Source organism: Melanaphis sacchari, unplaced genomic scaffold (assembly GCF_002803265.2).
Source record: "Melanaphis sacchari strain LSU unplaced genomic scaffold, SCAv2.0 Contig103_pilon_pilon, whole genome shotgun sequence".
Taxonomy (NCBI): Eukaryota; Metazoa; Arthropoda; class Insecta; order Hemiptera; family Aphididae; genus Melanaphis; species Melanaphis sacchari.
The window spans coordinates 641,719-654,134 of NW_020270383.1; the positions used below are offsets into that span (position 1 = coordinate 641,719).

General features: G+C 34.0%; 1 protein-coding gene across 1 annotated transcript in view; it reads left to right on the forward strand.

Annotated features, from left to right (window-relative positions):
- The window catches only part of LOC112602348, a 124,752-nt gene that overhangs the window by 30,151 nt on the left and 82,185 nt on the right, over nt 1–12,416 (forward strand). The window contains exon 2 of the mRNA XM_025350380.1: nt 10,171–10,227. Coding sequence (XP_025206165.1) covers nt 10,171–10,227 — 57 coding nt within the window. The remainder of the gene's footprint in view (nt 1–10,170; nt 10,228–12,416) is intronic.

The window sequence follows — 12,416 nt, forward strand, 5'->3', positions numbered from 1 at the left end:
TATTATTATATTACACTATATACAGTATTATGTATGTTTGCAATGCCGACGCGATAATAATTAATCGTTTACTGCCCTTTGTGTTTTATATACACACATGCCTACGTGCGCGCATTACACAGATATTTACTTAAGCTTTACGGCCTTCGTAATAGTGTTTAGTCCGCGTGCATGTAGGTACTGTTAACAGCGAAATCGTATACGTAAAACAATAATAATAATTATAATAATTATTATATCGTGTTCCAACGGAACGACGCGATGCCTGTGACTAATATTATAAAAAACGTTTATTCCGTTTGGCTGTTGTTCCACGAACGCGATTTATATACGCTGCTGCTGAAGACGACCGCGAGTTGTCGATCGGTGAGCAAAGAGCACGTCATCCGATTAAAGTAACGCAATAATAAAATTTATAAAACAAATAACGTGGACAATATTATAATATATGATATAATATACGTGTATCATAGGACATAGACTGCTATAGTGGTCCTGCGCAGATCGTATCTCGCCTACGTTATACACTTATACATTTTTAATAATATATACGCGCGTGTATAATGATAATATTACAATGTATCGGTAGATCATCGACGCGGTTGGTTAAACAGTATAATATTATAATACCCGCCTGCATGTTATTATTACTGTTATCATGTACGTAGACCCGTATGTGAACGGCGGTGGTCCGTCTGCGAAAAACAACACGAGTCGTAGAAAAATTGACAAGTTGCCGTTAAAAGTTCCGCCTTTAATTATTCCGCGGCATAATGATAATGATATGTACAGAAAACGGAAACGCAGGTTTTATATCGTCATCTATCCGTAAATATATTTATGTGCGTATGTACACATATACTTATAATATTATATATACGAATATGTGTAATTATCTCGTCGGTTTAGATACCTACCTGTTGTATATAGCTGTGCCTCGTGCTTAACTGCGTTTAATTGGTCTCCTCGACGGCGCATAAGCATTATTTCTATTTTTATATTACATATTATATTAAGTATAATATTTTTTATAGTATTATTATTATAATGCCGCGTGTATGCATGTATTCCATGGCAGATAGATACATACCTATTATAATTTAATATGTATATATAATAATATAATTATTGTTCTTGTTTCGGCGAGTGTTTGTAAATACGTTCGTTTATTTTTCTTGTAACGTTAACCCGAAAAAAATTGTACCCGTCAAATGATTTGGGGTTTTTTTCGCATGCGCTATGCATAACACTGTTACATTATTAAAAAAACATAATAATATACGACTACACGTGATAATTCGGAGGGGGAGCGGATATCGTCCCGCGCGTTGAACGTATTATTTAAAACCGTGCGATTTTCCGTCACACCACCACGACCTATTCTGATATTAACAACAACGAAAACAACGCCGCCGCATACAATATTATATTTATTATCATTGTGTTTAATTATCGCGTATGTGTATGTGTTTTGTGCACGTATCCCATATTATTATAATATATTATGGCATTATATGTTTGTTTTAATTGTTTTTGTTTGGTGCACAAATCGACCGCAGTTTAAAAAAAAAAAAAAAACCATACTCGCCGCTGTTCCATTTAAAAATTGCCACCGTCAGATCCTACACAGATGTATTATTATCAAACATTAGTTCGACACTTGGATAATATATTACTATATCCGATATATTAATATTATACTTGCAATACACTCTCCACCGCCGATGATAATAATGTATATGGAAATTCTGCATATGCGATGATAAAATGTTATTCCTATATCGAATGATATAATAATAATAATTATTATTATAATATACATATATTTAGGTTGTGGATGATTGGGGTAAGAAAATAGGTTTTGATCGGATCGCGTAGACAATGGAATAATTAGTCATTCACGCCGCGGCGGGATCGCTAAACGGAGTCAATATTTGATACGCATACACGGTACACATTGCAGGTATATACATGGCGGTATATAAATAGTATTTAATATTATTATTGTAATGCATATCTATCAATATATATGTATATATATACTATAACTCGTACACGATTGTGCATAATATGTTAATCGGCATTTATGCACATTATTGTCGTCGCCGCACGGACAGCTGTCGATTTTTATCAGTTATCACATGTTTAATGTATATACGATGTGTGTAAGAGAGAAAGATAGAGATAGATATATTTAGACGGCGGCGGAATGACGTGGCGGCGAAAGAGGAGGTTCACACAAGCACACATATTGTATATATACTAGTATATGTGTGTATAATATGACTTAACAATGAGACTGCGTTTTGATTGTAATTGCCTATCGTTTGTGTGACGGCGCGGTTCCACCATCAAAGTCCCCTTTGGCCGTTCGGATCGCGAATTAATGACGTCGGCCGACGACAACGACGGCAAATGGTCGTGCGGGTTATATAGTTCAGAACGCCACCGCGGCGGTGACTTGTGCGAGCAATCGGTGTCGTAATTATAGTTATTATTATTATTGTTAGCTGATGAAAAAACCTAACCTAAACAAGACTACTGCCGTAAAATTTTTATAATGAATACAATAAATTGTGCAAATGCCAGAGGAATTCCAACGGCGGAAACAAGGCGGATATGGAATGTTATATTATTTTTTCGTTTCTATATCAAAAAAATTATTTACATAATTTTATTTGTACGAATATATCGCAACACGGCTAGATCGTTTGCTATTGTTGTATATTTTACCTAGTGATGGACTCGCATACAATATCGAAATGAAAACAAATAAACAGAAATAATATCGTTTTTTCTGTCTAGTTATTATCGAAATAATTTTTCTGGTATCTATTTATATAATATAATATAACACGCATCATTTATATTCCTATAGACGTGCTTGATGTAGAATTCAATTTTTAAACTACGTGTATATTATATTCATAATATCATGCGATAATCGCGCGCATGGTGGATTCGCGAAAATTCTAATTTTACGATCACTTTCTGCTCTGGTCACGTCTGGGCGCCCCACATTTTTTCGATATATACTCGTATATTTCATGTGAATCCGGCGAAACCCTGCAATTGGATACCGTCCAAATAAAGTTGGTCGTTTCCTCCGCTGAGTCGATTTGGCTCTCGATGCGTCGTTCGTGTGTATAGTATTAACATTCCGCGTGAAAACTCGCTTTAATGTTTTGTAATTGTATTGGTCATCGCATGTATATATTTTATGAGTTACCATGGTATCCGGCTTCTAGTGACGAACTCGACGACACAAGATGCATTATACCATTGTTGTAGTAGATCATTTCAGATAAACTATTATCTTTTTCAAGGTGTGAACATTTTGCTCAACCCAATTTATAGACTTATAATAATATCATGTCTCTTTCAATGATCTGTCTGTAGAAACTGTATCAGAAGTTGTCGATTAAGGTTAATTCAGATGTATGCTTATAAATTATAATGATATATCAACACCAAGGTCGTGGTCGAAATCCTCACGTGCGCACCTGCAGTGCCCGTGAGTTCTATACCGAATGTTGATTATACTGTCAGGTCAGATATTATATTTTATGTGTACCGGTCGTCGGGGGAAGGAGGTTTGTCGTGAAACCATGTCATATATTTAATTATATTGTATAGTAATTCGTCTTCGTCTGCAAGTTCGCTTTATAGAATACATTTGAATGTGTGTATATGTCAGTTGGATGTATTCAGTTGATTCAAAATTTTATTCTTTCGCACCTTCTTCGCGAATAATATAATATTTAAGCTGCCACAACGCCGCTGAAGGCCGTCAACCACCGCGGGAGTCGAGTCTTCTTCTACTCCGTTGTCATGTCTCGTAACTTCCGAGAACTATTCGCGAGTGCATCGTGTGCGTTTTGGGATAATTGATTTATGAGCATTATGATGCGTATAATAAAACCAGTTTGTGAAATTAGAAAATCACTGAAGGATAACAAATTCCAGACAACCACCACGACCCTTGTTAGCGTATACAACTGCCATATAATAGATACATAGTGGTCGACGGCGGAGGTGTCTTATATTTACGTGTATTAAATACAATGTTATTGCGCGTTTTGTCAAAAACCGAAATTGTAATATTCCCTCGAACCCTATTCTGTCACCCTCGCCCGACTGCCCACGAACAGATGGTCGACTGCAACGGTCGGCACCTTGTATACATTAAATATACGCGAAACGCACAAAAGGCCAATACACATTGCACGCACGACCGGATGGTTATGTAGAAAAGCTGACGTTTGTGTCGACTTCGTTGCCCGACCGAGGAGAAAATCTCGCGCGCTCGTTTAATTTGATCGTAAATATATATACATACCACCCTGGGGGTCCCCGCTGCCTAGCCATATAATATTCGATATATGGCGTATATATATATATATATATACGTCATATATGTATAGCCTCGAGGGTCATGGCTTGCGGGGGTGTGCAGTACTGTGGACTCGTGCGACCGGCCGGATTCGATTCAGCAGAAAAACTGACAATTTATTTGTCTCCCGAAAACAACAATGTATATTATATATAATACCCTTTTTCCCTCGATTTTCGTTCACAATAAAACCCAAATATATTTACGGCCCTGTTTATAAAATATAATGTATATGTACAATACAAAACTGCATTGTGCGTATCATCCCTTATAATACACATAGCACGTGATTATAATCACTGCTCTGCGTTTATCTATGTGTATAAATATATATATATATATCAACTTCGGGGGTGACACGACCTTATCGAAGGTTACTTTCTGAGTTTTCTCTTTCCAGACTTCACCCCGGGGACAGATAATAATATATTATATTATTAATTTATTTTTAGTATACTTCTATTATCGGCCTCTCTCTCTAATATAAAATCATAATATATAATACTATATTCTCATAATATGGTGTGTGAACTTTTTCCGCTATATCTGGCGGATAGCTGTTGTTAACACATATTTGCAGTTCAATCCGTGGCTTTGCTCGTAATAGTAATTTACATTATTATACTTGAAAAACATTTCCATATATCGTCAAACAATAATATTGTTAATAATTACGGTCACTTGCATGCATTTGGGATTGGAGATTATCATAATATATAGGTGTGTATAATATATATCTATATGTATTATAATATTGCATCATATTAACGTGGCGTGAATCCCGAAAATTTGTGCAGCGTTTAGATTGCCTCCTACGTTTTCGATCGTTTATTGTGTTAATAAACCGAGTATATGCAATATACAATAATATACGTACAATGGGATACCTATAACGTATGTAATGTTGTGTGCATTGAACGCACTGTATAATCGGCTGCAGCTGCAGTATTATAATAATAATAATAAAAATAATAATCGAGTGGCTCTCACATATATTATATTGTATGAGTATCATATGTAATATTGTCGTACACTTTCGCGGAAACGGCGTGGTGGCGGATGCGTGGACCCAATGATGACACTTGTGCATTTTAATGTTATGCGTGCGCCCGTACGTAAATAGAAAATGATAATTTCGTTTATTTTTCATTGGAAATGCTGTGGTTTTGTCGATATACGACCATAAACTTAAGAATTATGTTATGGTGTCTACTGTTAATTCAATTTTACTGTAACGGAGTGGCAAAAAGGTCACATGGCTGAAAATTGTTCTGGTGGAGCAAATGTCGTATTTATGTATGTGATTGTACCTATTAATTTAATAAATTAATACTGTATAAATCATCGAATTTAATATTTTATTGAATGGTAAACCGTTGTGAAGTGTAAGGCTGGGTGAATATGAGTATATTATGATATTTTATTTTAATAAACTTGTTCCGAACAAACTACCAGTATGTACATTGTACATATCACAATACTATATAATATATACATAATAATTCACGAAACGACAAACTGCACTTACACTCGGGTTACACTCAGAAAAAGGAAGATCGGAACCTCAAGGTCAATATTTTGACTTTAAAATATTTTGATATTATTTTTGGTCGTTTATATGCATTTAATATTATCTTAATATGCTTAATTTTCTTTTATACACACCTTCACAACGATATGTATTTCGAATACCTTGAACTATAAACTATTGTAGCTTTTTTTTTTCTCCACCAGGTAGTAGTTATGATAACAATAATAATATTTTTTCTTCTGCAGTTTGTGTGAAATATATTTATATATATTTTTATATTTATCAGGTGAAGCACGAACGACCTTAACTACGCAACACGCATTGCTATAATACATCCCCTCACGTTCATAAAAGAGTACGTTGCGTCCTGGCGTAATCTGAGAAGAACAAAGCTCTTCCGGCGGCGCGGCGGTGCCACGCGAAACTTTCGTAATAGCCTTTAGAATGTTATTATAAAGTTTTCACATCCCCGTTGGTGCCGGGCGATTGAACGAAAGGTGGGGGGGGGACGCTCTAAAAACAAAACATTAACGAATCTACGCCGCCGAGTTAATTTCGTCCCTTTATTACGAGCTATTTCCCGACTCTCTCGCTCGATGTCCTTGCAGCGTCGCGTTCAACGTTGTTCAAAGTATATGATGATATATATATATATATATATAGTTAATTGTTGTTATATTATTATTATTCCATTTCGTGCATGTGTGCACTATGTAACGAATGTGACGTGATATATCGGTTAGTTGTGTACTGCTTTCGCGTAATAATGTAAATAAAAACATCAAAATCATTTAAAACCGTATAAAAAATTCAGTTGGCTTTAAGCCTCATACGACATACATTCGTCAAAGTTATTGTAGTATAATTATAGTTATCTACTACAGCCTGCAGATGTGGTTTATAATTCAAATCACCGAAATTAACAGAAATAGAAAACATAATTTATTCTTGATCAGAACTTCATATTATAATTTTTAAACGTACGTTATTATCAATTTAAAGGTTATAAAATGTGTATTTTAGTACAATAAAATGTTCGTGGAATAAAAGCATGTAAATCATATTATATCCTATGAATATAATTTTTTTTTTAGAACTATCGTGATCTGGGCATAGATGAATAGGGTAGACCGATTGTGTGGGATTACACGTTAAAGAATTTTTATACGATTTTTTGTACAAGCAATAATAAAACCACATCGGTAGAATTTAATCTGTATAGTTAAAAATACTTTATAAATTATGGGATTAATTTTGTAGAAAAAAAAAATTGCCGTTATTAACTTTTTGTGTGTCCAAATCGGAAAAGGGAAAAAACAACTGCGAAATCGTCGTGCTCACGAATTTCCCGAGGGGGTAACTTTTTAGGGAGGGTTTTTGCATTTTTATTGCCTCACCGCGGTTTCCGATGTCCGATGTGCGCTTCTCTTTGATTTATATGCCAATTAAAAACAAGTCGGGGAGGTATGAAAAAAAATAATAAATAAATAAAGCAACAATGAAACGACACGCTAATTAGTCCTTTTTTTTTCGAATACCACTTGGCGAATCGAATTGCTCTGGCGATAGCCGTGCATTTTAAATTGTCATATATATATTGTAGGTACATATCATATCAATTATATTGTTATAATTATAACCTGCAATATATATAATACAAATTTATGTCATCTCTTACCGGGCAGGACGTGAATGTTTTTATAATATTGACAAAAGAAAAACTTATATTCTGTAGAATAATATTATCCCATTGTTGCATGTATAATATATAGATAATATAACTAATCAATATACTATAAAGTATATTGATGCAGTGTAATTAGTAGAGTGTCATTTCGTAGCTATGCTTACTATAATATAATGACGTGTCATATCATTGTTAAAAAATTATCTTATTTTCAAAATTTCTATTATACTAGTTTTGAAAACATAAATATGTTACTATAAGTTTCTTACTAATGTGCAAGCTCAATCAGCTTACCATACATATAGTCATATAGATACTGTAATTGTGAGTAATACCGCGATTGTGTTTTAACTACAAATTGTATGCTATATAATATATAATCTCGATCTAATAGCCATTTGTCAATCATAATATATTATTGTAATATTGCAGTACACATAAACTCTTCTAAAATAATAATAATAATATGATTTCTGTGTATTTTTTTCCGAACATCAGAATAGCTTTCGTTGTTTTCCGTGCTCGCTCGGAATGTATAATATACGTATACATATGTATATAATGTATAAATACGTAATATTGAGCATTGTATATACTTTCGTTAATTCGCTGCAATATAATGGGACGGGATTTAGAAGGGGCCTAATGTGAGCGTGTGTGAGTGTGTGTGTGTATTCGCATACCGTATATATATGTATATAAGTACATAGTGACAAATGCCAATTAAACCGAGCGTGGTGCTATTGTTTTTCGTTTTCCAAGGTTGAGACGGCTCGGCGGTAGCGGAAACTGTGCGTCGGCAACGCTAACGTGTTCCGAAAGCCATTATATTATGAATACGTGAATACGTGAATACGCCCGAATCGTCGTCAGAGCTTTGTTCCTGTGGTAGTTGTTGCCCGGAAGTTTTGCCGTTTGAAACGTCTTCGATAAAACATACAATATCATCCTTTGATGATGATTTAAATAACTATACATGTCCCTCGCGTTATATAGCGGTAGGATTTATTTTAACCGATCGGTTATTATAGTGTACACCTATGTTGTTGTTGTGATGATACTATTACGACGTGACAACTCTTTTATTAAATAATCCTCGTCAGTATATCATAATTTCAGTTGTTATTATGTGTACGAATCATTATTTGAAAGTTATGATTTTCTTTTATATATAAATATATATATATTGTATAATTAATTATATAAAGCTATAAAAACGGTTACGATAAACTTTTCTTTTTATTTCGTATTCATTATTGTCTACAAGTCTAATTGAAATTGAAAAATACAACTTATGACAAAATTTTCTGCATATTGTGATTCTTTGCGATTTTATGTTTTTTTTTTTTTTGTATATTTTTTTGAACAGAAAATAGTATACAACCCCGCAGTAAAAATTGTGCATTTTCGCTACTCAATATTTATTATTTTTTGTTGTTGTATATATACTACCCCCCACTTGCAGTATATTACAGTAATTCATTCGTTCTTTGAAATCGTAGAATTTCTAATTATATTACGTTGCATACAAGCTATAGAGGTATTGTTAATTATCGCAAACTAGAAGTTTCTCGCGACCCAAAATATATATAATCAATGTAATACGATATACACGTTGAATTAAATACATATTATATACAAGGTGTTTTTCCAACGAATGTCGCCATTAGCATAAATATTCGTAGAAGTGGACCAAAAATAACAATCACAGAATGGTTTTCTATCTCTTTTAAAGATTTTGGTTTTGGCTCACTTCATCGTAGAGTAAGGTATCGTATTAAAGAAATTTGTTTTAGAAACAATGAGTTTTTAGAAAATATATTTTCAGGTATCTATAGATATGGTATGGCGTAAAGCCTTTTAGAATAATTTACCAACTTATAAGTTTTTCAATCATTGACAACGTAATATGATTAACACCTATATAAAATACACTATATTAATAATAAATAAAATTGTATAGCCTACCAAATATTATGAAAATGTCCTGTATGCAAATAACTTTTTCATATCGTTTTTTATGAACTCATAAACGGTATTCTATTTCTCTGGATTTTTTGTCTAAATACATAAATATATATATATAATTACATTATTGGTGTTGCGCATAAAACATTATCGTTCGCGGCAAGTACATCAATGGCGCAAACGTTACTATATTAATATAATATTTATTATTGTATTTCTGTTGTTACGAGTACTCGACGGGATTAAAAGGGATTCCTTTGATTGTTCATTTGTTGCTGCAGTCATCGGAATCAATCCCTACGCCTCCGCCCCTTGACACTGCATATTATATATATATGTAATTCCCTATAGACTTGGTAGAGTTCCTAGGCACAAAGTCAATTCCCCAAACGGCGGAGGGTATATATTATATATTTTATGTATAGACGCGTATATACGATAAATATGGTTTAATATTATATAACATTAGTCATCTCCGGTTTCTCTTCCTTTTATAAAATCTCAGGAACTCGTACAATACAACTACTTACAAGAATATATACAATAATTTCTTCATTATTAATAACTCGATTTTCGTCGTTTATGTTTTAGTTGTTGCCCAGAGACATCGAAGCCACGGAATGTGAAAATAAATCGGACTGCTGGAAGGTGAGTTTTTTCCTACATATTTATTTATCAATGAAAAATTCGTTTTAAACATCACTTAAGTGTATAAAATTTAATTCAGAAGTAAGCCAGAATTATTACTTATGAATACAGTTTAAATTATTAATCACATAATAGAAATTAAAAGACAATATACTAATATATGGTATTTGATTAATGAAAATCACATTAAAACTATTTGAATTGAGCTTAGACAATGTTATAGCAAACATTCTACACGTATATTACACTATTATATTATATAACAAATAGTGTATAAAATTAATTATATGTACATGCTACAGATTCTGTAACAAAATGAAATCGTTATGTATTAATAAAGTGTCGTAGAATTTTTCATTATCAAGTGAATAAAAAAATAATTGAAATCCACTCTCGTCCCTGTCTTGTTAATGCATTTCTATAACGCGACCGTTGCAACTATAATATATTATATTGCCGTCATCGTTGTATCGGTGTTATATACCGGAGAAAACTGTACCTATATCTATTTTTATAGTACACATTACAGCGCGTAATATAGTTTCTTCCCCTTTTCTGCGACTTGAAGTGTACATAACGTCATAATACATAATGTGCGCACTTGGTGCGAACATTTTACACGTCGTTTAAGCGTTGTAATCGTCACCGCCGTCTCTGCAGTATAATAATAATAATATCAGATGTGTACGATTATTATATCCAATAAGTAATAACCATTCGCATTTTGTAAACGTGTATAATTTATACACATTACGTGTTAAACGTATACATATTATAGACATATATAGATAGCCGTATACCCCGTGACTAATTTCGGTGGTCTTGTGCAGCAGCGGACACATAACTGCCAGTTATGTACAGTCGAATCGTCGCTAACAATCCTCGGTGTATAGGAGGAAATCCTAATACGTGGCATTTGATACGTTTTTCTTTGCAAATCGATAGTACAATATAAGTATATACAATATATATATTATACTGCACACGAAACTCCCGCGGCGACATTGTATACGACGTTCATCGCGGATGTGTTTGTGTGTGCGTGCGCGTTGCGGCGGTGGAGTAGTCGAAACCCCCCTGGAAACGTGGTGAATGGCTGCAGCACCGCGCTGAGACATTCACACCTGGTTTTTCACCTCGGAAATTGGCCTTTTACGCACCAGCGCCTTTTTTTTACGATTATTATTATTATCCGCCCACTAAACGCGTTATGTGTTATGTATTGTGTATATATGTGTGTGTGAGCTCGGCAATTGGTTTTCGTCGTTTTCGAACACAAAAAGAGCAAACAAACCGTCTTATTTGTGGGGTTGGCGTATAATAGATTTTATGTGTGTGTATAGGTATATGCGGGTTATACGTACGGTTATAGCCGCATATTTGCCATAATCCGTCGTCGAAGAAAGAACGCGTTAATGCATAATAATATGCGAGCCCGTTTTGTCGCAACCAGGTGCTACGCAGTCTCGTCCGTCCACCGCGGCGTAACATATTATGTATACCTATATATTTAAATATAATAATAAGAATATATACATTAGTATATTATTGTTAAAGGCGTATATTATAACGTACGATTGTGTGCCCTTATGCCAGCCAAAGAATTCCGAAGGATTTGATCCGTATACGAGTTTTTTTTTCCTCAACACCTATATAACATTCCCATTGAAATAAACAAATACGTGTATGGTCTTGTTATGCCATACAGTCGTCGCACCCCGGTCGAAATAATATTATTAGTCACGGTCGCTACCGCGCACGATATATCCGCTCCTTTGTCACTTATTATATATATATATTAAATATAAGTATACACCTTATACCTACCCAGGTATCCACACCACTGCAAATTATAAACGTATTTGTCATGTGGATTTATTACCGCCCTTCGTTGTGTTTCGAAAGATTTCGCGCATCTGCAGCTCTGTTTGGCTTATGTGTGCGCGCATGTCAATCTCTTGACTGTTTGATTGCACGTCACCCGTCGGGCCGGCACGTACAACGACATAATGATATCGCGCTAAACTCGCGGACGTCCATCATTAAATATTTTTTATTGGGCTCAGCAGCTTTCCCCAGAAAACTATAATAATAATATTCCGTATCTTAGTATAGTATATTATACTCACTATAATACAAAGAAAAAAATATTTAATATGCCGGTAGATATAGGCGGCTTTCATTTGGGT